Source organism: Zea mays, chromosome 3 (assembly GCF_902167145.1).
Source record: "Zea mays cultivar B73 chromosome 3, Zm-B73-REFERENCE-NAM-5.0, whole genome shotgun sequence".
Taxonomy (NCBI): Eukaryota; Viridiplantae; Streptophyta; class Magnoliopsida; order Poales; family Poaceae; genus Zea; species Zea mays.
Window position 1 is genome coordinate 213,316,354 of NC_050098.1, and position 27,451 is coordinate 213,343,804.

Here is a 27,451-nt window from a genome sequence, read left to right on the forward strand (position 1 = left end):
TAGAGTAGCTTATTCCATTTCCAGTTCATAGAATATGAACGATTCAAATTCATGTTGCGAGAGGTGCCTAATGGAAATGTCAAATGTGGTAGATATGAAGTGCAATCTCCGGCTTTCCACTGAGGCTGCAGTCACCTTTGGTTGGGCACCAAATCATGGCAAACACTTCCAGATTATTTTTTAGTTTTCTCTACTTACTATTAAGTATTAAAACTGGTTGATTGTGTTAACAGGAACACAAAGTTACCATTTTTTATTAAGGAATTTGAAGACAAATGTTACCGCTCATAGCAATGTTATTGTTTTGTTTAGTCTTACATATTGAAGTATGAGGTTAACATTTTAATGGCAGTTACAATACTCAATAGTTTATGGTCTAGACCGTCGACTTTCTTCAGAATACTTGTGTTGATTTGGTGTTTAAAATGGAACGTAATTTCGTAAATTGCAGCTTTGAAAGTGATTGCACCTGGTACACTACCATGGCAATATCCATTAAATGCTATAAAAACAGCTTCATACCATTTCCTTCGTTTATATATTTTTATTGTCTTATTCAAAACATTAGGGATTTTTTTTTTGCTCCTGCAGACTACTGGATTGCCCTCTTCGGCAAAGAAGAAAGTGTATGTTTCAGTATTATTTAGAAGCAGTTGCAAAGTTTTATTAGGAGAGTTTACTGTTTCTTTGAGTACTTGAGTGCACGTCTCAACGGGTGCTATTAAAGTTCTTCCTGTGATTTTCTTTCATTTCAGACATTCATGACTTGTTCCATGAGAAGCCAGGATATTTTGAGTTAGCTCAGCAGCTAAATGTAAGTCTTATCCCAAATGAAGCACTTCCCTTTTCATGCATGCGTTGTTATTTTCAACCCTATTTTGGTACTGTGGCACTTCTTTTGCATTGACATTGTTGATGCTAGGTATCTGGCCTCCTTTTCATATGTTTAGTTTTTGCCGTTATTTGCACTACTATAAATTAAAATCTACGCTGTGCAGCCTGAGATATAGCATTTCAACAGTGTGGCTTTGTAAATGGGATCATATCAAATGCTACTGTACACTGTTAATGACCTTAGCATGACTGCATCAGCATTCACATTTCCAACCTAAAGTTTAAAGTATACATGATTTGGTCTAAGAATAACATGCACCTTCTAATTGTCATTGCCATGAACTTGCACAAGTGCACAACCTTCACTATTTATTGTGTTTACGATAATTTTTTTTCATGGATGCTTGTAATTTCGCATGAATCAGTCAATTTCTACCATGTAGATAGAAGCCTGCGAAGCTTCACCAGACAATTCTAGCACTTTGGCTAGGATGGACACGTTTTTCAGAAATGCATGCCAGTCTTCTTGTGAGGGTATAATGTTAAAGACTTTGGATGTCGATGCTGGATACTCTGCTTCCAAACGCTGTGATTCATGGTTAAAGGTGGAAAGCATATTTCAGTATCGAAGAGGTGTTTGATCTTTTTGTATTTCCCCAAGCTCCGGATTTCCTGAAGTTCTATGCCCTTGTCATTATTTTCAGGTCAAGCGTGACTATGTGCAAGGCTTAGGTGATAGCCTTGACTTGGTTCCGATTGGTGCATGGTATGGAAACGGACGTAAAGCTGGGTGGTAGGTTTAGTCCCAATCATCTCTGTTTTCAATTGTTTATTATTTTGCCGAACAATCCCGATCCAGTGTGCCCAAATTTATCTGTGCAGGTACAGCCCTTTTCTCATGGCATGCTACAACCCTGAAACTGAAGAGTTCCAAAGTGTATGTCGTGTTATGTCTGGTTTCTCGGATGAGTTCTATAAAGAGGTATGAATATATTGCTGCCTGGGTGTTTCAAAGAAACACTTGTTCCTAGTAGCATTACATCTTTAAGAAGATGGTCAGTATTTGCTTACATGCCGGAATGTGGGAAACAACTCTGCAGTAACGTCCGGCCACTGACGTGCGGGGCCAGACGTTGGTTGGTCTCGCATGTGAGTGATCGGCCAGTGGCTACGTCCAGCCACGTTACTGTAGAGGATCCCGCCCGCTGAATGTGGGGGAGCCGATTCATCCAAGTGGATCCTTTCCTTTTAAAGGTTTTGCTATTATAAAAAGGTGAATGCAATTTCCTCAGAAAGTGAATGCGTAGTTTTATCCGCTCTGTTAGACTACCCGTCTAGGAGTCTAGGGTTTGGGTTGTAATTACCGTCTCACCCCTCTCTGTAATGGGCCTGGCCCAGTTACTACTCTATTAATACTACTCCCCATCCCTGGTTAGGTGCATGGGTTCAGTTTCCAACATGGTATCATCAGTCTAGGTTTAAGTTTTCTGTTTTCTGTCCTACAGCCGCCAGGGGCATCCTCTCCCCTGCGCAGCCGCCAGGGGCTCCTCTCCCCTGCAGCCGCCGGCCCCCGCCGCCGGCTCCTCTCCCTCCTCTCCCCTGCGTCGGCCGCCGGCACCCAGCCAGCGTCCGCGCCCACGCTCTTCTCCCCTGCACAGCCGCCGCCGACCCAGCCTCCCAGCCGTGCGCGCCTCCCGCGGGGAGCGCGCCTACGACATCTTCTCGCGCCTGCTCAAGGAGCGCATCGTCTGCATCCACGGGCCCATCGCCGACGACACGGCCTCGCTCGTCGTCGCGCAGCTGCTCTTCCTCGAGTCCGAGAACCCGCTCAAGCCCGCCCTCTGCCCCGACGTTCTCCTGCGCCGTCCCGACGCCCGCCCTCTGCCCCGACGCCCGCCCCCTGCACCGACTGCTCGTTCCCGCCGCCAGGAACACGTCTCCGGCCCGACGTCCGTGCGGCCCCTCGTCGCTGCAGTGCTGCACCGCCCAGTCGCATCCCCGCCCGGACGCCGCCGCCAAGCCGACCGTGATCGTCCCTGCTGCGCCATCGCCCCGATGGACGCGGACAACGTCACCACCACTGCGGCCATGCTGGCCGCCATGGGCACCACCAGCCCCGCGACGCACCCCCCCATTGCCCCTGCTGAAATCAGCAGCGCGCTCACCCATGGAGGGGCCCCCTACATCGCCGGCCTCGGGCCACTCCACGTCGCTTCCACGCTGCCTCTGTGCCGCGGTTCCCCGCCGGGGTTTCCCGCCTTCGCTTGCCCAACCTGGAGCCACACCGTCGCGCCCTCCGCACTCCCCGCCACCGACTCCCCGCTCGTCGGCACCCTCGCTACGATCTAGGCCGCCGTGACGGCCTCGCGGGAGCGCGAGCGCGCCGCCTCCCTCGCCCTGGAGCGCGAGCGTGCCCTGGGTGCCGCTCTGACCACCCAGATGGCCACCACGCAGCGCCTCCTCGGACGCCCGCCGGTCGCCCCTGTGGAACCCCCGGAGGACCCCCTCGCCTCCGACCTCGACGCCGACCTCATCGCTGCTCTCCACGCCCAAGCCGCTGGACTGCACAACATCCGGGCCCTCGTGTCCGTGGTGTTGGATCCGGCGTCTTCCCACTACCCCCGTTGGCGAGGACAGGTCCTTCTCACTCTGCGGCGTTTCGTCCTCGACGATCACGTCCTCGTCGACCACGACGCTCCGCCACCTCGCTCCTGGTGCCTCATGGACAGCGTTGTCCTCTCGTGGCTCCACGACACCATCACCGTTGAGCTCCAGGACATCATCCGCGACCAGGCGGACACTGCGCGCCAGGCGTGGCTCGCTCTCGAGGACCAGTTCCTCGGGAATCGGGATGCTCGGGCGCTCCACCTCGACGCCCAGTTCCACCTATTCTCTCAGGGGGACCTCTCCGTGGGAGAATACTGCCGCCAGATGAAGGGCCTGGCTGACTCTCTCCGCGATCTCGGCGAGCCAGTTGCCGATCGTACCCTGGTGCTGAACCTCCTGCGTGGCCTCAGCCCCCGCTACGGCCACCTGAAGGCTCTCATCAAGAGGAGCGTGCCCTTACCCACCTTCCACGCCGTGCGGAACGAGCTTCTCCTCGAGGAGCTCACCATGGCGAATGAGGCACCCACTCCTGCCTCGGCCCTCTACAGCGCTCCTACCAGTGGTCAGCTGCCTTCAGGGGGCCAGGCCACCCGTCCTCCGTCGACCGGGGCTCCCACCCGCCCCCCACCTGCCGTCCCGGCGGCCCCTCGTCCGACTTCCACGACCGACGGGGGTCGTCGCTCCCGCAAGGGCGGCCGTGGGAGCGGCGGCTCCTCTCGTGGTGGTCCCTCCGGCCGGGGTGGCGGCCACGCGTGGCCGTCATTCTACAACCCCTGGACCGGGACCATCGCCATGTGGCCGGGCCAGGCACCGAGTACCCCCCGTCCTCCGGCGCCAGCCCTCCTGACTACACCTCACTACGGCGCACCTCCTTATGGTGTTCCCGTCGTGCCCCAGGCTCCGCCCGCGCTCCTGCCCCCGGGGACCCACACCTTGACGCCTTGGTCCCCGCCGGCCGGTGGTTGGGACAGCGCCTCCCTCGCTGCTGCATTCAGCACCATGGCGATGACCCCACCCTCCTCCGACTGGGTGATCGACTCCGGTGCCTCGTACCACACCACTCCCACGGCAGGCACGCTCTCTCGCTCTCATCCCCCCCTCCCCTCTCACCCATCCTCGATCATCGTTGGAAACGGTTCCACTCTGCCAGTCACCTCAGTAGGTGCCTCGGTTCTCCCTGGGCCGTTTTACCTCAACGATGTTCTCGTAGCTCCCCACATCACTCACAACCTTCTTTCTGTTCGTCGATTCACCACTGACAACTCCTGTTCCATTGAGTTTGACCCCTCTGGTTTTTCTGTGAAGGATCTGGCCACCAGGACCCTTCTCGCCCGCTGTGACAGCTCGGGGCCACTCTACACGCTCCAGCCCTCCACCGCCGGCGTGTCTCCACCTCCTGCCCTGGTCTCCACCACCTCCTCCACCACATGGCATCGACGTCTCGGCCATCCTGGACCCGACGTCATGACCAAGATTACCAGTAGTCTAGATCTTTCATGTAGTAGGGGACATTTTGAGGGTTTCTGTCATGCTTGTCAGTTAGGCCGACATACTCGTCTCCCATTTACTACTTCTTCTCGGGCTGAGCAGGCTTTTGACCTGGTTCACTGTGATCTTTGGACCTCCCCTGTACTCAGTCTTTCTGGCTATAAATACTATTTGGTGATTTTGGATGATTTTTCCCATTTTCTCTGGACCTTCCCGCTTCGTTTGAAGTCGGACACATTCACCACCCTCACACACTTCTTCACCTGGGTATCCACTCAGTTTCGTCGCCCGGTCCGTGCTCTGCAGTGTGACAATGGCCGCGAGTTCGATAACAACGCCTCTCGCTCTTTCTTCCTCACTCATGGCGTCCAGTTGCGTCTCTCATGCCCCTACACTTCTGCACAGAACGGCCGAGCCGAACGCATGATCCGCACCACCACTAATATGCTCCGCTGCCTCCTCTTCCAGGCGTCTCTCCCTGCCAGCTACTGGGCAGAGGCCCTGCACACTGCCACCCACCTCCTGAACCGTCTTCCCTCGAAGGCGGTACGCCACCCTACCCCTCACTTCGCCCTATACGGCACCACCCCTTCCTATGACCACCTTCGCGTGTTCGGCTGTGCCTGCTACCCTAACACTTCCGCTACCGCTCCACATAAGCTTTCTCCTCGCTCCACCCGCTGTCTATTCCTTGGCTACTCCCCTGACCATACGGGGTACCGGTGTCTGGACCTCACCTCCCACCGCATCATCATCTCTCGTCATGTGATCTTTGACGAAGATGTGTTTCCCCTTGCTGGCTCCACCCCACCCACCGATCTTGACTCCCTCCTCGAGTCCGATCCGATTCCTCCCCCACCTCCGGCTCCCCGTCTTGCGCCGTTACCTGCTCCTCGTGCGGCCCCCACGACCTCTTCCGCGCCACGCGCGGCCCCGTCGACCTCGCCTGCGCCACGCGCGGCCCCGTCGACCCCGCCTGCGCCACGCGCGGCCCCGTCGATCCTGCCTGCGCCACGCGCGGCCCCGCCGACCCCGCCTGCGCCACACGCGGCCCCGTCGATCCTGCCCGCGCCACGCGCGGCCCCGCCGACCCCGCCTGCGCCACGCGCGGCCCCGTCGACTCCGGCTCGATTCGCCAACCCCGCCCTCGTCTACCATCGCCGCGGCCACGCCACTACCTCGGCGCCCCCCGACTCGGGCCCGTCAACGAGCGCGGCCCGATTCGCCGACACCGCCGTCGTCTATCACCGCCGTGAGCCGGCCCCACCAGCCGCTCCCGACGTCCCGACGGTTCACTCCGAGTCGTCCGTATACCACCCGGTCGCCATCCACCGCGACCCCGGGCACGTCCACCCGATGGTGACTCGGCGCGCTGCTGGCGTTCTCCGCCCCGTCGACCGGCTAATCCTGGCAGCTGCTACGACTAGCACTCCACCTGACGCTTCCCCGGTACCCTCCTCCGTTCGCACTGCCCTCGCCGACCCACATTGGCGTCGTGCTATGGAGGAGGAGTACGCGGCCCTCTTGGCCAACCACACCTGGGACCTGGTGCCGCGTCCACCAGGCACCAACGTGGTCACCGGCAAGTGGCTATTTCGCCACAAGCTGACCTCGGACGGCTCCCTCGACCGCTACAAGGCCCGTTGGGTCCTTCGGGGCTTCACCCAGCGCCCCGGAGTGGACTACGACGAGACCTTCAGCCCTGTCGTCAAGTTCGCCACTGTTCGCGCCGTCCTCTCCCTCGCCCTCTCCCGCGACTGGGCGATCCATCAGCTCGATGTCAAGAATGCCTTCCTCCATGGCACTCTGACGGAGACTGTCTACTGCAGCCAGCCCACCGGCTTCGTCGACGCTGACCGTCCGGATCTGGTTTGCCGGCTGAACAGGTCCCTGTACGGCCTCAAGCAGGCGCCACGGGCTTGGTACAGTCGCTTTGCCTCCTACCTGGCCTCCATCGGCTTCGTCGAGGCCAAGTCGGACACGTCCCTGTTCATCTACCGGCGCGGCGACGACACCGTCTACCTCCTGCTCTACGTCGACGACATTGTGCTCACGGCATCCACCGCCGACCTTCTACACCGCACGATCGTCGCCCTCCAGCGGGAGTTCGCGATGAAGGACCTGGGGTCCCTCCACCACTTCCTCGGCATCACCGCCGAACGTCGGCCTCAGGGTCTCTTCCTCCACCAGCGCCAGTACGCCATCGACATCCTGGAGCGGGCTGGCATGTCTGACTGCAAGCCCTGCTCCACGCCTGTCGAAACTCAGGCGAAGCTCTCTGAGGACGACGGGCCTCCGGTCGCCGACGCGACGTCATACCGGAGCCTCACCGGCGCGCTCCAGTACCTCACGTTCTCTAGGCCCGACATCGCTTACGCTGTCCAGCAGGTGTGCCTGCATATGCACACTCCGCGGGAGCCCCATCTCACTGCGCTCAAGCGGATTCTACGCTACCTCCGCGGCTCCCTCGACTACGGCCTCCTACTCCGCCCATCCCCGACGTCGTAGCTCGTGGTCTACACCGACGCTGACTGGGCTGGCTGTCCCGACACGCGCCGGTCCACCTCCGGCTACGCCGTGTTCCTGGGCGCCAACCTCGTCTCTTGGGCCGCCAAGAGGCAGCCCGTCGTCTCTCGCTCCAGCGCTGAGGCCGAGTACCGTGCCGTGGCCAACGGTGTGGCCGAGGCCTCCTGGCTGCGCCAGCTCCTCCACGAGCTCCACAGTCCTCTTCAGCGCGCCACACTCGTCTACTGCGACAACGTCAGTGCGGTCTACCTCTCCACCAACCCCGTGCAGCATCAGCGCACGAAGCACGTAGAGATCGACCTTCACTTCGTCCGCGAGCGTGTCGCTGCCGGTGACGTTCGGGTTCTCAGCGTCCCCACCACGCTGCAGTTCGCCGACATCTTCACCAAGGGACTGCCGTCGAGTGTCTTTCTAGACTTTCGATCCAGTCTCAACATCTGTACAGGATAGAGTTGTGACTGCGGGGGGTGTTAGACTACCCGTCTAGGAGTCTAGGGTTTGGGTTGTAATTACCGTCTCACCCCTCTCTGTAATGGGCCTGGCCCAGTTACTACTCTATTAATACTACTCCCCATCCCTGGTTAGGTGCATGGGTTCAGTTTCCAACACGCTCACCTATTTATTTAGTATAGATCTCTGCTCAGTGGTTGCTGAGATATTATCTAGGAGACGTGGTTTGTCGTTCTATACTTAAAATTCAAGGCAATTCAAACAGTGTGTCAGATCTCTGTACATTTGCAGAAACACCTTCAACGGTTATGCCTTTGATATTTGGAATTTGATCTACAGATGAAGGAGTTCTATTCGGGGGAAAGGATACTGCCCAAGAAGCCTGTTTACTACAAAACAGACGAGCAACCAGAGCTGTGGTTCACCGCAGAACAAATCTGGGAGATCCGAGGTGCAGGTAACGTGATGTAAAGACCCTCAGCATTTCCACTTGACATATGTTTCCAATACTTGTACTACCACACAAGCTAATGCAATATGTCAGTGGTGACACGTGTTTTTTTAATCTGCCTTTGTTTTTCCATGTAGACCTGACGTTGTCCCCTGTCCACCATGCGGCCATTGGGCTTGTCCATCCATCGCGCGGCATCTCGGTGAGGATGCCCCGGTACATCCGTTCAGTTCCAGACCGGAGCCCAGAGGACTGCGGCACGGCCGCCGATATTGCTAGCATGTTCAAAGCCCAGACCCGGAAGATGGATGTCAGCAGCGAGGGCCAGGAGTAGTAGGCAATGCAAAGCTCAGCCCATTTCCTCGTCCTAGCTTTGCTTATGTTCACCAGTTCTGTATATACACAGAACGAACCAGGGTGAAGTGAACCACCCTACTGATCAAATGGTGAAAACTGAAGCGTAGGACAGGCAGCACTGATCCCACTGGCTTTCAATTTTTCTTTGTACAGAAACTGAATGCAGTTGGAACGCGGAAGGAAGCCCACGAGTTGCACGTTCGGGGGGAAAAAAACAATGCATAAGTACATCAGGTATCAGCTTGCTTTGTACTACAGCGCGATTATTGTAACGCCCGTGGCCGCCGGCGAGTCAGCCGTTGACGTGAGCACAGATTTGGTGGGAAGCGCCGGCGAGGATTGCGTCGGCCTGTGCGCGTTCGTGTTTCTGAATATCTGAATCGATCGTCTATTACAAGTCTCAGGCACTTATGTGCTGTTACACGGATACAAGAGGGTTAACGCTAATAACTCGAATACGCCGCCCTAATTCGAAGACGTCTTCCCGTAGTACGCCATCTTTACTGTTCAGCTGGAGCACTCGTTACACCTCCGGAGATGAAGCTTGAGCATCAGAAAAATATCGCTTCAGCACGTGGTAGTCTTCCAAGGTCTTGGTATATTGTATCATTTGGGTCCCTGAACTTGGTATTCTGTGTTGGCCGCCTTCTGTGTTACCTCGGTCCTCGAACTTTTCATTAGTGCCCTCCAGCATGAGTTGATAAGTATATATATGCTCCTCAACTAGCCAACAATAACTTTATCACCAGTAAATTGCTTTACCGGTGGTAGTCGTAGTGACCTAGTGCTAGACTCAAAATGAAGCAACAATAACAACAACAATAACATGCATTATCAGTAAATACAGATACGCCTAAAATTAATTTAAGAAATACATATTATGCCGTTACAAAATTACCAAATCACTTTATAAAATATTACCAATTCGAAAAACAAATGAATGCTTAAATACATCAATCAATAGATTACAAAAGATCTACTACAAATTCATAAAACACAATCTATCTAATTAAGTATCACCGAGATCCTAGTTCAACGTAGTAATCATCTTGAACAAAAAATAATATCTTATTAACAGCATGTAAGTACAGGGACCCTAACTCTCATCAAGAGGATGACACTATGAGTTGGGGCAATTTTTTGTTTATTTCCTCAAACATTACACAATGCCATACTCTTAGAGGGGTTGGGGACACATATTTATAGCCCTAGGGGCTGCACTACACACTACACACCGCAGCACACAGATGATGTCCTCTAGATACTAAAGTGCTAAAGTGTGCAGTCAAAAACTGCAACTGCCATCTACTGTTACTGTCCTGCTGCTGCAGCAGTCAAAGGTGACTGACTGTCTCCAACTGCACTCAACCTCACTGCTGCTGTGCTGCAGCAGTCAAAAAGTGACTGTCTCCAACTGCACTGCTGCTGTGCTGCAGCAGTCAAAAGGTGTTGTTGTGTTGCAGTCCTGTACTGCTGTGCTGCTGTCCTGTTCACCACAAAACAGAGACCACATGACTTATTCTATCATTCTCCCCCTAAGTCTTGTGCATCGTCTTGTGGGAAAGTTGAGCCATCCCGGACCTGGAACAAAGCTCAAGGAACTTGATCCTCCCAAGGGGCTTGGTGAGCAGGTCTGCAAGCTGATCCTTGGTGTTGATGTAGCGCGCATGGATGCTCCCTTCTGCCAAACAGTCACGGATGAAGTGGTATCTCACTCGGATGTGCTTGCTCCGTTCATGGAACACGGGGTTCTTGGCCAATGCCAGAGCGGACTGGCTGTCCACCCTGAGTTCCACCGCTCCAGTGTCTCTCCCGAGGAGATCACCGAGCAGTCGAGCCAGCCAGAGCGCCTGAGTCGAAGCAGTGGACGCCGTTATGTACTCGGCCTCGCAGCTGGACATGGCCACCACCTGCTGCTTGACCGACTGCCAACTAATGAGGCACTTGCCGAGGAAGAAGAGGATCCCGCTTGTGCTCTTGCTAGTGTCGATGTCGCCGGCGTGGTCGCTGTCGCTGTACCCGACAAGGTGTGCCCCCCAGGGCACCTCGGGTAGTAGAGACCGTGGTCGAGAGTCCCCGCAACATAGCGGATGATCCTCTTCACAGCCTGCTCATGCTCCGTCGTCGGTCGCTGCAGAAATCGACTAACGTAGACGACGGAGTATGCCAAGTCAGGCCGTGTGTGGACGAGGTAGCGAAGGCTCCCCACAAGACGCCGGTACTGTGTAGCGTCCACCTCCTCTGTCGTGATGTCGCGACTCAGCTTCAGCCTCTCCTCCATCGGAGTGAGAGCTGGGTTGCAGTCAGTGAGCCCAGCCAGCTCAACAATGCGCTTGGCGTAGGCGGTCTGGCGAAGTGTGATCCCGGAGTCTCCCTGGTGCACCTCAATCCCCAGGTAAAAGGAGAGATGCCCCAGGTCACTCATTTGGAAAGTGGCCTTCATCTCTTCCTTGAACGCTGCCACCTCTGCATCCTTGGCGCCGGTGATCACTAAGTCGTCAACGTAGACACCCACCAGCAGGGCATTTTCTCCATTGCCCCGCCGATAGATGGCCGCCTCGTGCGGGCTTGGCATGAAGCCCATCCTCTTGAGCGTGGAATCCAGCTTAGCATTCCACGCCCTTGGTGCCTGTCGCAAGCCGTAGAGGGCCTTGCGCAGGCGCAACACCTTGCCCTCCTTGCCAAGGATCGCAAAACCTAGCGGCTGGTGTACATAGACCTCCTCCTTTAAGTCGACGTTAAGAAACACCGACTTGACATCCATGTGATGAACATGCCAGCCCTCCAGGGCTGCCAGCGCGAGGAGGAGTCGCACGGATTCCATCCGTGCTACAGGGGCGAAGGCATCGTCGAAGTCGATCCCCTCCTACTGCAAGAAACCGCGTGCCACCAAGCGAGCCTTATGCTTGACGATGGCGCCGGCTTCATCCCTCTTCAGTTTGAACACCCACTTAAGGGTGATCGCGCGATGACCATGAGGGAGATCAGCGAGCTCCCAAGTGCGGTTCGTCTCAACCGCGTCCATCTCCGACTGCATCGCGGCACGCCAAGCCGCATGTTTCTCGGCCTCCGCAAAAGACCGAGGCTCACCGTCGTCGCATGCAAGATGCAACTCTCCTGCCAGAATGCGAGACGCAGGGCCCGGCACCGACGGGTCGATGAGAAGGCCCTCCACCCTTCGATACCGCAACGGCTCGCCGTCGTAGCACGCGTTGACGCGCTCCTCGTCGCGGGAGAGCGGGGTCACGAGCTCCACTGGGTCGTGCTCGACACGAGCTGGTGTCGGAGAGGACGTTCCCGGAGAGGGTACCGTCGGTGCTGGAGTACGTGGTGGCGAAGAGCTCGGTGTAGCCGGAGTCGTGGCTGGAGTGCGTGGTGGTGAAGAGCTCGTTGTAGCCGGAGCTGGAGAGCGTGGCGCTGGAGTCGGTGGAGACTTGGGGGCTGGGGTAGACCTGCTCGGAGAAGAGTTGCCTACTCCCCCAGCTCCCTCAAAGTGGACGTACTCGATGGTGAAGTCGTCGTACGTCGGAGTCGTGCCGTCGTCCACCGCCTTGTCCCACGCCCATCCTCGCCCTTCGTCGAACACTACGTTGCGCGCCGTGCGCACACGCTGTGTTCCTGGGTCAAGGATGCGGTAGGCCTTCGATCCCTCCGTGTAGCCAATGAACACCCCCGGGGTGCTCCTGTCGTCGAGCTTGCCGATGTGGCCAAGCTCCTTGGTGAACGCGAGGCAGCCGAAGACCCGTAGGTGAGAGACCGCCGGCTTGCGCCCATGCCAAGCCTCTTACGGTGTCATCCCGTTGAGTGCCTTGGTGGGCGAGCGGTTGAGGATGTAGACCGCTGTCACCACCGCCTCTCCCCAGAAGACAGCCGACATTCCTCTCTACTTGAGGAGAGCCCGAGCCATCCCCACAACCGTCTGGTTGCGCCGCTCGACGACGTCGTTCTGCTGCGGGTTGTACGGCGCGGAGTAGTGGCGCTGAACGCCCTCATCCGCGCAGTACGACGCGAACTCAGCCACCGTGAATTCGCCGCCGTTGTCGGTGCGCAGCACGCGCAGCTTGCGGCCGCACTCTGCCTCCGCAGCGACCTGCACACGCCTGATGGCGTTCGCAGCCTCTCCCTTGCAGCCAAGGATCATCACCCACATGTAGCGAGAGAGATCGTCGACGAGCAGCAAGAAATAGCGTCGTCCTCCTGGTGTGGCTGGTGTCACCGGGCCACACAAGTCCCCATGCATGAGCTCGAGCCTCTCCTTGGCTCGGAAGCTCGACTGCTGGGGAAAGGGGAGCCGTCTCTGCTTTGTCAACACGCAGACATCGCAGAATTGCTCCACATGGTCAAGGCACGGCAGGCCTCGTACCATCTCCTTGGCACTGAGCCGCTTCAGGGCCTCGAAGTTAAGGTGCCCGAAGCGCTCGTGCCACTGCCATGCCCCGTCGTCTCGACGAGCAGCAATGCATCAAGGTTGTGCCACCTTCACATTGAGGATGTATAGCCGATTGGACTCCTGCGTACCTTGGCAAGAAGGCGACGAGAGGGGTCTCAGATCCTCATGACTCCGTGCTCGACCTCCACGCGCGAACCATTCTCATCCAGCTGTCCCAAGCTGATGATAGAGTTCCTCAACGCGAGGATGTAGTAGACTCCGGTGAGCAGCCTGTGCTCACCAGATGCGGCGGTGAAGACGACTGAGCCGGTGCCCTTGATCTCTACGCCGGAGGCGTCCCCAAACTTGACGGAGCCTTGGACGCTAGAGTCAAGCTCGGTGAAGAACTCCCGTCGGCCGGTCATGTGATGAGTGGCGCCGGTGTCGAGGCACCACCCTTCGATCATGTCCTTGTTGGAGCCATCGCCGAGGAAAGCGCGTGCTTTCGACTCATCAAGGTGGAGGAGTGCCGCTGCGGCCGGTGCCGCTGGAGGTATCTCGATGCTTGCATGTGCCAGGAGCAGGGCCTCCTCCTCCGCCTCCGCCTGTGCGACGTTGGCCTGACCACGTCGTGGCTGCCGACAGTCCCTGGCCCAGTGGCCAAGCTTGCCGCAGTTGTGACAGCCGTCGTCTCGTGCCGGCTTCTTGTTGCCGACGGCGCCGCCTTGGGCACCTCCACGGGCACCGCCCTCAGCATGTCCTTGTGCCCCGGCCTGGGCGCCTCCACGCGCCTTGCGCGCCTTGCCGCGTTTGCGGCCTCGTGGCGAGGAGGACTCCCCCTTCTTCTGGTCACCCTGGCAGGCCTCCCACTGCTCCCGAGTGAGATGTAGCTTCACGCCAATAGTGATAGGGCCAGAGGGAGCCTGTGGTTCGTCGCCGTCGACCACCTTGAGACGACCTATCGCCTCTTCGATCGTCATCGTGGAGAGGTCTAGCAAAGACTCGATCGAGCGAGCGATCTGCTTGTACTTCTTGGGGATGCAACGGAAGAGCTTCTCAACAGTTCTCTCCTCATCGTAGGTGTCGTCGCCGAACTGCACCATCTTCTGCAACAGAGTGTTGAGGCGGAGAGCAAAGTCATCAACATCCTCACCTGGCTTGAAGGCCAGGTTCTCCCACTCCTTGCGAAGTGCCTGCGGTGTGGTCTTGCGGGCACGGTCGCTGCCGATGCGGGTCGCAGCGATGGCGTCCCAGGCCTCCTTGGTAGTCCGCTTTTGGGAAAGCGAAAACTGCATCTCGGACGGGACTGCAGCAATGAGGGCATCCAACGCCCGCCGATCCTCGTGGTAGTCGACGTTGCCGTACCGAACTGCTTCCCACATTTGGCGAACCTGGAGCCGTACCCTCATCACCGCGGCCCACTCGACGTAGTTGGTCTTGGTGAGGGTAGGCCACCCACCGCCGGGACCGATGTCCCTGACAATGGCCTGGGCCATGCGGCGACCATGGTACCGATCCGGGGAGGGAGAGTCGCGCCGCCTGTAGAGGCCGCGATCTCCGTCGACCCGGTCGCCACCACCGAGAGCACCGCCGGCGCGTCTACGCCCGTCTGGGCTGCCGCCGCGTGCGCCCTCACCCAGAGCGCCGTCAGCGCGTCGGCGCCTATCTGGGCTACCGCCACGCGCGCCCCCATGGGCGTGCGCGGCTGCCCACTGTGCAGCCTGCTCTCGCGCTGCTTCCCTCGCCAGCCTGAGCTCTTCATCGGTGTTGTCGTCGACAGAAGCAGAGCTGCCAGCTCTACTGCCGCGCAGAACCTCGAGCTCTGCTGCCGCCGCACGTGCAGCATCCGCCGCCTCCGCTGCTTCTACTTTCGCTCTCGCTGCTGCCAGTTCCGCTGCCGCCAGCTGTGCTGCCCTCGCCGCTGTCGCTGCAGCCGCTGCTGCTGCTCGCTCTCGTTCTTGTGCCACGGCGACCTCGGCTTCCTGCTGGCGCCGCGCACTCGAAGTGACCGAGCGTAGGGACATGGTGGGCTAATGAGGGGTCGCTGCGTGTGGAAGAGGCTGTCTCAGACGAAAGGTTGCTCGTCTGAACAGGAGAGGAAGGAACAGTTGGAGCTCTTGCTGCCGACTGAGTGTGGGGAGAGGCGCGGGAAGGAGATGAGCAAGAGATGTTTAGGCTACAGGATAGTTTGGCTCTGATACCAATTGTAAGTAGAGGGACTCTAACTCTCATCAAGAGGATGACACTATGAGTTGGGGCAATTTTCTGTTTATTTCCTCAAACACTACACATTGTCATACCCTTAGAGGGGTTGGGGACACATATTTATAGCCCTAGGGGCTGCACTACACTGCACTACACACTACACACCGCAGCACACAGATGTTGTCCTCTAGATACTAAAGTGCTAAAGTGTGCAGTCAAAAACTGCAACTGCCATCTACTGCTACTGTCCTGCTGCTGCAACAGTCAAAGGTGACTGACTGTCTCCAACTGCACTCAACCGCACTGCTGCTGTGCTGCAGCAGTCAAAAGGTGACTGTCTCCAACTACACTCAACTGCACTGCTGCTGTGCTGCAGCAGTCAAAAGGTGTTGTTGTGCTGCAGTCCTGTACTGCTGCGCTGCTGTCCTGTTCACCACAAAACAGAGACCACATGACTTATTCTATCACAGCAAGCCAACAACTGAAGCGTTTCGAAGTCAGTCAGTCGATAGTCATCATGCTTCGAATGTGCCACCCTGCTTCGAGACGTCTTCCCGTACTGTTCGACTGCAGTACTCGTTACAGATATCCAGTTGTCGACCCCGATCGATATTCCAGAGTTTGATTATATTCTTGTTAAACGAGAGATTTTGATATTTGACATTCAATTCGCACGCCTTTCAAAAATCCACATCGTCAAAATGACACGTGTAGTCGCTGAGTCATTGACATCGTCAAATATCAAAATTTTCTCCATATTTAATAATACCGAGATTTAAAAAAAATGAGCATGATTAGATACAAGGTCCTAAAGTACGAGGCGGGTGCTTGCACGAGCATCGGTTAAACTCCCTCTGCTCCGGGCAAGGCTGCCCCAGTACAAGCTGGATCGTCGATCTGGTTTGTTGCTTGCTTGCTTCACATGAAAGCATAAAAAGGCACCGGCCAGTTTTTTATTTCCAACTCAAGTTTAAGAGACTTGACAGCTTCTTCTGATCATTGAAGCTAGGTCAACGAGCACATGAAAGAGGCTGTCGACGAGACACCACCCCACCCCACCCCATGCAGAATCGACTAGTAGTCCAACTTGTTGTTCAGGGGCAGGGCGGGTGAACGATATTTTAAGCAAGGACAGGTCAAAGCAACAAGGACTCTCCAATTGGAGGGCATTGTGGTGCCGTGCCATAGTTTGCCTAGCTAGGCGTCCAGCGTGTTGTGCCTGGATTATATATATTTTTTCGAAGCATGCATGTCATACACAAACAAAATAAAATAAAAATCGGCGCTAGTAGTCCTAGCTACTAGCTTGCTCGCATCAGCATCCATGTGATATTTTTATACTATTACATGTGGTGTATATGTCATGATAAAAGTCCCATACTCTTTTTTTTTTCGAATCCAAGCAAGGTGACAAGTCGGTCATACCCTTTTTGAAGGAATCGACCTGTGACGACGCGCGAATGATGCCACGATGCGACACGGTACATACACAAGAGTTCCAAGCTAGCTAGGGCTAGCTAGGTACTAGCGTACTCTAGGCGAAGAACAGGTCTAGTACGTTAACGTTACCTACCTGGCTACCTAGCTATACAGAGTCTAACACAAGGCTCTACACCGCTAATCTAGCCGCTGACCTGGTCTACAACCTCAGTTTGGCGATGAACGTACAGAGAAGCTGGCGCACTCCCCCCGGCCCCTTCCGGTCGCTAGGAAAGAAGAAGAAGAAGAAAAGTTGATACGATAGGCAGCAGCAGCAGGTCGTCGTCCGGCCTGGATGGTGTGGCTGGCGTTCCTTGAAACGGCTCTTCCATCTCCAGTCTCCATCCGCCATCATCTTCCAGGCAGCACACACAGCAAATAAAAGCAAAGCAAAGCAAATGCTTGGATAGATCGGCCAAGCCAGCCAGCCAGCCAGGCAGGCAGGGGATTTGTCAACCCGTTCCTTTTAATCAAGCAAGCCTGCAGATATAAAGGGCCGGGCAAATAAAGCTGGCTGACAGCCCCAGATCGGCCGGGTCTCTCTTATCTCAGTCAGCAGCTGCCCGCAGGCAGGCACTAGCTGCATGCCTTTCCGCAATACGTCCTGTGGCCTTTTGGTGATAAAGCAAGGCCAAGGCCCAGGCCGGCCACCTTTCTTCCTTCCTTTAATCTCTCGCGCGTCGGGCGAGCGTGAGCATGCAGTGATGAACGATGAGTGGTCGTATTGGATCGGAGTAGCCAATAGCCATCATAGCCCAGGGTAGCTGTTGTTCATGGTTCCCGATGAAAGAAAACCTTTGGGAAGCATCGATCAGTTGCCTGCTCGATCTTGCCCGGAACTCTGACCGCACGCACGCACTTCAGAATCTGCACACGTTCGCGAGATCAGCGGCCACGACGAGTTGCTTCAGCCACAAGATCGATCGGTCGATCGATCTTTCCTATCCGTCCTCTCATTGGGGGTATGGAAGATCTGTCCCTCCCGATCGACTGGGCTTTTGCAGCATCCGTGTGGAAAGCTTGCAGCTCCTTGCCCGTTGCCGTCTTGTAAAACCGTCCTCGCGGTAGCCACTGCAGGGTTTACTTGGAAGGAATATATGCTCCCTACCCTCTGGAGTCTGGACAGTGGACACCAGACGAGAGAGAGAGATGGACCGGACCAGACCAGACCAGATCATCAGACGCACGCGCGAATAGCAAAGTACGACGTGCGTGATTGTACAGCAGAGGTCACCGGGGAGGGGGAAGGAAGGAAGAAAGAATCGCTGCCTGGACCAGGGGGCAGGGCCATGCCGCTTGCCGTCCCAGGCAGGCAGAGGCAGGCAGGGCTGAAAGCTGAATACCAGTCGATTGATGTGCGGGCAGAGCAGAAGCGTTGACCTTGCCCCTTTGGAGGGGCCTACCGCCTACGTCGTTAGGTGAGGCCGACGGTTAGCAGTGGCACATCAACACACACCACACCACAAACGCTACTACTGTACATGGCATGCATTGCAGCCGCACACAAGCTGACAAACGCTAGGGGCTGGCCGGGAGATGTACTCTCGTCTATTCTATACCTCATCAGGAAGAGATGTCACTGCATGCATGCCTGTTGACACTAACTAACGCAGGTGGATCGTTAATTACCTAGCTATAGTACAGCAGCTAGCAGATGAGTTGAGTAGTTCCATTCCAAAGTGCTTGAGAACTGAGACGCAGTAGCTAGCAGGCCTGACGCTGACGCTGACGCTGTCCTGGCCGCTAGTTCTCTCTCCTTCAGGATAAGAGGAGGGGGCTGGCCTGGGCCCTGGGGCCTCCTCCCTCCTTCCCTCCATCCTCTTTCTTTCTCGTCGGAGCCAGCCAGCCAGATGCCCCAAAGCGGCGCGGGAATATTCACGGCCGGCTAGAAGACAAGCGCAAGCGGCGCGACGAGGGATTATTGTTTTCGGTGCTCGGCGGGGGGCACCTGGTTGACGCCGCGAGAGCGACGCCGCAGCGGACAGGGGATGATCGTCGCCACTACCGCCCGCTAGCTTTCTCATATCGATCTCCGCTGTTTACACACGTACGTTCCTGTGCTGCCATGCCTGCCAACGGGTTTGGCTCGTTTCTGGCCTAATAAGTCAGATTCCAAGAGTGTTAGAAGAGTATATCGCCGAGATAACCTAATAAAAATCATGACGATTTCACAGCCTCAGTGGTTTCTCGCTATAGCTAGGCACACCTGAGCCCTGCCTGTGTGAGGTTGGTTTGCACAGGAGGAGGCCGGGCGGTGTTGGCTGCCCATGCGTCGTCCTCCTCTTGCGAGAAAGCGCAGGTCCTTTTCATACAGCTTCGTAACACTTGGGGGTGCAGCTAAGTTGTTAGCCTTTTGTTCCCTTTTTATCCTCTTTTTTTTTGTTAGGTTGGTAGGGAAAGCGCGCGTATAGTCTGCTGCACGGATGATTTTATTTGCACTTTCGTCAGTGAGCCTGCCTAGTAGTAGCTAGCAGCACTTCGCCGTGGAGAGGCACCCCACCACCACCAGGCCACCACGAACCGGTGTGCTGCTCGTGTTCTCGCATGCACATTGCTTGGAACCGCCGCCATGCAGCAAAGTAACCAGTCAGTGGACACTGGATGGGGGCAGGCACACACGTGTCGTGAGTCGTGACTCGTTTGCCCGGTTTTCTAGGGATCAACTGTGGAGGCAGAGCCCTGAATGAAAGCTATAGCGCACCGTTACAACGGTGATCTGATCTCAGCTAACAGGGTGTGCACACGGCTTTAGCACCGGTGTTAATCACCGAATCAGATAGCACGAATCAGATGGCCCTGTGTGTGTTGCATAATTTTTATACCAAACATTTTAGCGCGGCAACATCTGGGGTGAAAAAAAAAAGATGATGGAGACAGTTACTTTATACTGGACCAGTAAGTAGTTAGCTAGCAATGCGGTGCCGGCAACTCAACTTTGCTATTACCGGTTCCTCCGGCGAGCGGGACGGGGAATATGGTGGTGCCGTCGTCGGATGCATGCATTTGTCTCTGCCCATGTTCCTCCTGTCCTGTACGTGCAAAGTCATGTTGCCGCAGCTTCAGATTCACGCCATGTCCCCCCATTCCTATCGACGGGCGACTATACAGTCTCTTTCCCTTGTTTTGACCATGTGGGGACAGGAATCAAGCTAAACTGTTGAGGAATAATTATGGCACAGAACGAAGAACCCAACCGCCACAAGTTTCCCACACACCACACACACACACAGGTTAGACTGTCCGCAGCGCATGACTCTACCCCTCCCCTTGCGCGTGGATGGCGGCTACAGGTGACCGCTACCAGCTGCAGCGCCCTCCCCTAAATGGCCCTCTAGTCGACGGCCCTCTTCTCTCTCTCCCTCAATTTAGCGTTTCACTGTTCACTCCCTACAACACTGTACTGTGGGTCCACGAGTAATTGTTAGTAGATAAAAAATTGATAGTTGGTATAGAAAATGATATTTTATAGTGGTAGTGGGGTATAGGAGGAGTATTTAGGGGGAACCGCTGCGAGAGATGAAAAAATATGGGGGAAAATAGAGGGAAAAAGTGATATAGGGGGAAAAATTTAGGGGTAACGGTTGCGGATAGTCTTAGGCCGCCTCGACGCCCGCCCGCCTACCTAGGCGACTGACATGAGACGCCAGTAAAAGCAAGCCCAGTATATTTTCTAATACACAAGTAACGGCTGAACGGCGACGCAAGGGCAAGAGCCGTCAGAGACCAGACCACCGACCCTTCAGTAAACAAACTAATCCCACTTGGGGGGGCTTTGTTGGGACCATGCCACCAATCAGACTTATCAGTGCGAACGCCTTGCACTTTCTTTAAACATCTCCCGACGGAGGAGCAGATTAGAGTAGAGGATCACGATCGATTTCCTATCGAGACAAATGATTTTTAATACTATTACTACACATAAATAGTACAGTACTACACCTCCTCTCGTCCAGCACAGCCGTCCTAGCTATACGTGCTCTTGGCCCATGGTCCGTTGCCCGTGACTAGGCCTGCAAATGGGGTGGGTGTAAATGGGTATTTTAGGTGGGTTTAAGAAATGGTTTTGTTTTGGTGGGTTGTGATGGGTTTTAATTATTAACGGGTTTGGTTGGGTGGGTTTATTTTATATTGCGGGTCAAAATGGTGGATACCCATGGTTATAAATGGATTTGTATAGGTATAGGTTTCCATGGGTATTCACCAATCAGACTACCACCTACAATCAGACTATACTATACCATTTTATCAGTACCATTTTATTTAAAAATGTGACCAACTATAAAGTTGCATAACTTTTTGATATCTACAAATTCTATTTTAATAGTTTCTACATCCGGGACCGTTTACAAAATTTGAATTTTAAATTTAAAAACTTCACACGAATTTTTTAATGATAAGATGATTTCAAATAAAAAAGTTGACAATTACAAAGTTTCATAACATTTCAAGACCTACAACTTTTATTTTGGTGGTTTTTCCATCCGAGGTAGTTTGAAAAGTTTAAAATTCAAAATTCAAACATAGTTTTGCATGGCAAGATGATTTCAAACCAAAACATTGTCAACTACAAAGTTTCATAACTCTTCAATACCTACAACTTTCATGTTGGTGGTTTTTTCTTTCGAGGTTGTTTTCAAAATTCAAAATTTAAATTTTTTAAATTCAGGCATAATTTTCTTTGACAATATGACTTCAAATGAAAAAGTTGTCAACTACAAACTTTTATAACTTTTCAAGATCTACAAAGTTTATTTTGGTTGTTTGATCATTTATTCATCTCACATGATAGTTCTAACAATATGCACAAATTCTATACATATATCTCGTAGTTCCATAAACTATGAGAGAGATATAGGTTGTATGAACAAATTTATTTTTAGTTTATCATAGGAAGAAATGTTCAAAATATAAAATGTACATCATGATGAGTTATACAAATTTGTAGTTGAAAACTTTTTTATTTGAATTAATTTACTGCTTTAAAATGTGATTTTTAAAATATATATGCAGTTGGCTTGATGTGAGACAATAAGCTAAACCCACGGGTTTTCCATGGGTTTCCACCCAATTACGGGTTGGTTTGGGATCAATAATGTTATTGGATGGGTTGGGTTTAACTTCCCTCTAGTATTTTTGGTTGGGTGTGGGATGGATATCAAAGTAATTAGATTTGGGTATGGGTGGGAGTGGATTGGATTTTTTGCCATTAGCAGGCCTACCCGTGACGTGCGACGTGACGCGGCGAGGAGGGGCGCCCATCAGATCGAGGGCGGCAACGGCAGCAAGGGGGCTTGCAGCTGGACGACCGCCGGCCGCGTGCGTCGTGTGACACTGTGACTGACCGACGAGACGGTTGGTGCTGGTGCGCCGAGCGTCATAGGCGGAGACCGGGCACGGCACCATCAGCAGAGCAGGCAGGTCAGTTCGAACCTTCCCTTCAGCCTTTCAGGCTCTCCTTCAGCCACGGCGGGCCCCCCTCCTAGGGATGTTCCTAAAATATCCGACTTGTATCACAAATCTAATATTTTAGCATAGATATACATAGAAGTTAAAGCTAATTTTTGGCAATGTTATTAAGAATATTATGAAATATTTAAATAAATTTTTATATAATTTTTTATGTATATTATTTTCTCCCTACAACAAAAAGGTAAAAAAACATTCGAATCCGTATTCGAATAGATATCCGAATTTTATATCAATTATTTAAAAATATATAGAATGAATTTAATGTTTATTTTTTGTGAAGATTAATAGCCTCAATGCTAATAACAAGAATATAAATTTACATAGCAAATTCTATATGTTATTTGTTCATAATCAAAGAAAGAAGACCAAAAATTTGACATTCCAATAAATATCCGGATCCATCCCTACCCCCTCCCCTCGCGCGCCGTCAGCAGACCCCTGCGCCGCTGACCGGCCGGTGACAGGTGCGCGCTAGCTTTGACAGACACGGACCTAGCCTTAGCTAGCTGCACAAGAAAGAAAAATATTGGGAGCGCCCCATATCCATGATCCATCCGTCCATCCGTCCATATGATATCCCGTGCGTCTCTGGCCTTCCGAGTCCCGATGATGCAGCAGTACTAAATGGCATGGAGTATTATTATAGAATAATAATGGGGGCGATGATTGGTGTGTCACCAAGGATGTCATACAGTGTCCCATGCGTCCGGCGGTACGGTGTTTTCTATTGCGAGATTGGCATGGAATGTGTGTGTGTGTGTTTTCCTGTATGTACACGAGTGACGACCGACCGTATGGCACAAGTGACGGAGAAAGGTTCTCTCGTTCTTTACTCGGTGGTCGATATAGTACTAAAAAAAGGGGGCTAATCCACGGCACTGCATCTTCTTTTTATATATATATTTTGGTCGACGATCGATCGATGGACTGGCCGGGCACTATTATTGCGCGCATGTAGTTAATTGTTGGCGCCTCAAGGGGGTATAGCGTGACCGCGTAGTAGTAGTACATGGCGAAGAAGCTTCTTCGAAGCTGGTTATAGCTGCACATGGTCGACAAATTAATTAGTAGTGGTATTTTGCTATAAAAGTATACTACACGTCTAGACGTACGGTGCCACCTTTCTCTCACACCCCAGCAGGGCCGGCGTCGTCAAGGGCATGCGTCGACTGGCTAATAGCTAGTTTATCCTCCGGCGCTCTAATCCCGACGGACATGTGCGTGCGACACATGCATGCATCGAGACATGACAAAGATCACACACTGGAACCAGATGGAGAGTAGTATACTAGTATTATTTCATCAAACGGGCAACGTGGTTTTGTACTCAGGGAGAGAGAGAGAGAAAGAGAGAATCCAATCCAATCATCCGGTTCTTCTCTCTCAATCTTCTCAATAGAGCTGGCTTCCGTCCACACGCCTAGCTCGCTCGTTCTACGTTTCCTGCCTGCGCTGCGCCGGTGAGTTGATTGGCTTGGCGCCGAGGAGAGGAGAGGACCGAGTCCGCGGGCCACTGTTGTCACCCTTTTGCCCCGTACGTACTTTGCGCATGCACGCGAGCCTCATGCGCTGGTCCATGCCGATGGGGTGCCGCGGCCGCACACGGCACCGCGCGCGGCCCCAGCCCGGCTTCGTTCGTTCGTCCGTCGCCGCCGCCGCCGCCTCGCCGGCCCTCGTCGTCGTCGTCGTCATGATCACGACGACGAAAACGCGCGTGCGGACGTACGCAAGCACAGCTAGCGCACCGAGAAGTGCTGCTTCTCCTCAGGTCACAAATCGGAGCAAGGCGGCGCCACAGATATATCATATTATATCCAGGCGGCGACATGGATTTGACAGTGTCGTCCCAAGCTAGCGACAGGTCGATCGCGGCTGCTACTAGCAGTAGTAGTACCATAATTCTACGTGAGTTAATTAGGTGCTTAGACTTGAGGCCACTTGTTTGCTCGGAAGCTACCTACGTACGTCTTCATCTCCAGTTGCAATTAGCTAGCTACACTCCTACTAGCTAGGGGCAGGCAGGAAGACAGAGAGAGAGCGCGCCCTACCATGTCATTATCATAGTGACAAACAACGGCACTGAAGAATATTTTTGCACACAGTGACTGGCTGTCCAGTCCAGTGGTCGTGTAATCGTGTTCGTGTACGTACGCACGCAGAAGAGAAGCCAAACAAAGCAATGGCGATCCACATCTAGTAATGTTTCTATGATATGCATGATGCTAGCTAGTCGCATCGCAGGCCATATGGAAAGTGATAATGTACATGTGATGACCTCACCCATATATAGAGAGAGCGCATGCGTATCGACGATGGACAGGACAGGGATCGAGAGAGCCAAGGATGACTAGCTAGCTAGCAAGACGGATCGAGCGCGCGCCAGTGTTGTCTCCGCGGTCATGTCAGGCTGTGGCAGAGGCCGGCCGGCGGCTTGGCATGGGCGTGGTCCGCGGCCGCCCACATCTCGGCCGGCGCGTTGGGGAAGTAGCACGCGGAGAGCTCCTGCAGGGACGCCGCTGGAAATCTGTCCTGCAGCAGCAGCGGGGCGAGGAGCCCGGCCCCGGCCCCGGCGCCGAAGAAGTCGCCGTCGCCGGGCGGGAACTCGCTGTCCCCGAGGAGCTCGGGCAGGAACATGTCGTCGAGGGGCAGCCCGCCGGCCCAGCTGGCGCCGACGGGTGGTGGCGCGGGAGGGACGAACTCGGCGGCGAGCGAAGACGCCTGCTGCGGCAGAGACAGTGGTGCTGGCGCCGCCGCCGTGCTGTCGTAGCGCGCGAGCACCGGAGCGGCCTGCAGCGCCGACGGGGAGGGGTACATGGCCCCGAAGCTGCACGCGTCGCTGGCGCTCGCGGTGGTGACGGCGGACGAGGCGGACGCGGGCGACGGCTGCACGGAGGCGCATTGGCTTCGGGGAGCGGCGGCGGCGGCGGCGGCGCGGCGGCCGCGGCCTCCTGAGCTGTGCTGCTGCTGGTAGTACTCTTGCTGCTGCTGCTGCTGCTGCTGCATGGCGATCGCCTTCTTCTTGAGCTTGGTGTTCCAGTAGTTCTTGACGTCGTTGTCCGTCCGCCCGGGCAGCTTGGACGCGATGATGGACCACCTGCTCCCGATGGAGCTGTAGAGGGAGCAGATGACCCGGTCCTCCTGCTCCGTGTAGCCGCCGTGCTTGATGTCGGGGCGCAGGTAGTTGAGCCACCGCAGCCGGCAGCTCTTGCCGCACCGGTTGAGCCCTGCGCGCGATACATGGACAGGACGAATTAAAGCAACCATCATGAGCAAGGAAACCATCTCGCGGGCATGCACAGAACAGCTAGTACGCACCTGCTTTGTGCGGGAGCGCGATCCAGTTGCCGCCCGTGCCGTGGTTCTGGACGTAGCTGCGCAGCAGGTCGTCCTCCTCGGGCGACCACGGCCCCCGCTTCACACTCGTCTTGTCGCAGCACGGCGCCCGACCCATGCTGGCGCTGCTGCTGCTGCTGCGCGCGCTTGGAATGGGATCGAAGAACTGGGTGGTGGCGCGGGGTGGGGGGGGGGGGGGGGGGGGGTGGCGGCCGTGTGTTTTCTGGCACAAGGTGGGCAGGCAACAAGGCCAGCAAGCGAGCTGCGGCCTGTGGGGAGCGCAGGCGTGTTTTATAGCGGCAGGCAGGCAGGCAGCTTCACACCTCGAGTCCCTGAGCCAGCACCAGCTCCAGGCGCGCGTTCGGGGTCTGGGGCCTGGGATAGTGGGCGTGGGCCAGGTGCGACCATTTTGCGGAGCCGTCCCCGTCCCCCCACGGCCGTATTATTGTTCGTCCCTGTCCCAGTTTGTTTTGCAAAAAAAATATATACATACATTTTGCTTCTATAATACTCATGTGTGTGTTGACCAGTACTTGCGAGTTTTACTACTCGTGAGTTTAGTCAATCCGTCCGGTTGTGCTTGTCCACAGGCATACAAGTGGCGCTTGTCCTTTGTACCACTACCACCCCCTGCAAGCACGCGGTGAGGAGCGTCATTTTTATGTCACCCCCACTAGACAGACTAGAAAAATGTACGTAATCCCTCCGTTTATTTTTATTTGTCGCTGGATAGTGCAATTTTACACTATACAGCGACAAATAAAAAGAAACGGAGGGAGTAGTTCCTTTGCAACCGCGTCCCTGTGGCTACTGCACAACACTTCCTTCAAATACAGTCCTTCCTTAGGCATTATTGTTGACAAACGCAGGTGCGTCGTCGTTGATTATATAAATAAAAGCTTGTGTTTAGAACCTGTCTGTGTGCCCATGCGACGCACGCTTCGTCAAACCTGCGCTGCGCTGCACTGCACCCATGCGGACACCGCCACGCCACGGGATATAAAAAGAAAGAACGCGAGGCTCGCGAGCATGGCCGTATCCGTATGGATTGCTTGGACGTACGCCTTTCCCTTTCGGCTTACTAGGGTAGGGCCGGGGGACGCCGAGCGCGCGAAGCAGCAGCAGAGCGGTGCGGCGGGGGGTCAAGCGTGGGGTGACTCACAGGATTGTGCTGTGCTGTGCGCTACCTGCCGCTGCCGGGGGGCATTCTTCGCGTCGCCGGCCGTTACGACGCAACACCACCAACCCGTTTGACCCTTGTCATCGTCTCGAAGGAGGAGTGTACACTCCTCCAAGTCTAGGGTGGGCACTCTCGTCTTTCCTTCCCCTGTTTAGACGACGAAGACCTTCGCCCACAGTCGCTTTGGCGGGAAAAAAAGAGTAAACAAACAGTAGCCAAGGCGCATACGTCTGGGCCTTTTTGCGCCGGCGAAGACTGTGCAGATAGGAACGGAGCGAACGGAGATGGCCATCGTATAGTTCACACAGGGCCGAAGACAACTCATACGGCTGCTAGTGCTACCTGCTTTTATTTTTAATGTTCGGTTATGCAACGAGAACAAAACCGGAAGGAAGACGATGTGCTGTGCTGTGCTGTTGTGTGCAGGGTTCCAGGTTTCTGGCTTTGACTACGACCCCTGCCGTTCCGACATCTTTCAAAGGTTTCGCAACAACGGATTCACATGTGTATAGTCTGCTTGAAGCTTCCTATGCCGCCGGCCGTAGTGTGTTCGTCTTCACCAAAATCAGGTTCCAAGCACAAGATTGCTAAAAGGGAAAACAAACATGGAGTGTGCGAGAAGAGAGAGAAGTGTCGTTCGTCGAAACAATGGAGATGTGAGAAAGATGTTAAAAGATTGTTTTCTATTTTCTTTTCACGACGG

The 27,451-nt window shown here is 54.6% G+C and overlaps 2 protein-coding genes across 6 annotated transcripts in view; one reads left to right on the forward strand and one right to left on the reverse strand.

The window, feature by feature from the left end:
- Positions 1-9,087, forward strand: part of LOC103651343 (DNA ligase 6) — a 47,152-nt gene extending 38,065 nt beyond the window's left edge. For 2 of the 5 annotated variants that reach the window (XR_002268202.3, XM_008676957.3), the window contains 7 exons: positions 592-626; positions 756-814; positions 1,278-1,439; positions 1,539-1,627; positions 1,717-1,816; positions 8,245-8,362; positions 8,494-9,087. Coding sequence is in view for 1 of the 5 variants with exons in the window: in XM_008676957.3 (XP_008675179.1) it covers positions 592-626; positions 756-814; positions 1,278-1,439; positions 1,539-1,627; positions 1,717-1,816; positions 8,245-8,362; positions 8,494-8,690 (760 nt within the window). In the remaining 4 variants the exon portion in view is untranslated. Of the gene's footprint in view, positions 1-92; positions 627-755; positions 815-1,277; positions 1,440-1,538; positions 1,628-1,716; positions 1,817-8,244; positions 8,363-8,493 lie in introns of all 5 variants that reach the window. The other 3 variants (XR_002268201.3, XR_004857375.1, XR_004857376.1) reach the window with 3 other exon arrangements.
- A 15,228-nt stretch (positions 9,088-24,315) lies between these two features.
- On the reverse strand, positions 24,316-26,033 carry LOC103651344 (transcription factor MYB4). The gene is made up of 2 exons (XM_008676965.4): positions 25,551-26,033; positions 24,316-25,459 (listed from the first exon to the last, which is right to left on the reverse strand). The coding sequence occupies exons 1-2, from the start codon at positions 25,684-25,686 to the stop codon at positions 24,633-24,635; spliced, it is 963 nt and encodes a 320-aa protein (XP_008675187.1). The 5' UTR covers positions 25,687-26,033; the 3' UTR covers positions 24,316-24,632.
- Between the last annotated feature and the right edge of the window lie 1,418 nt (positions 26,034-27,451).

Coding starts and splice junctions, on each gene's coding strand:
- LOC103651344 (XM_008676965.4), bottom strand. CDS start 25,686: ATGGGTCGGGCGCCGTGCTGCGACAAGACGAGTGTGAAGCGGGGGCCG. Junction 25,460..25,550: donor CGCGCTCCCGCACAAAGCAG/GTGCGTACTAGC, acceptor TATCGCGCGCAG/GGCTCAACCGGTGCGGCAAG.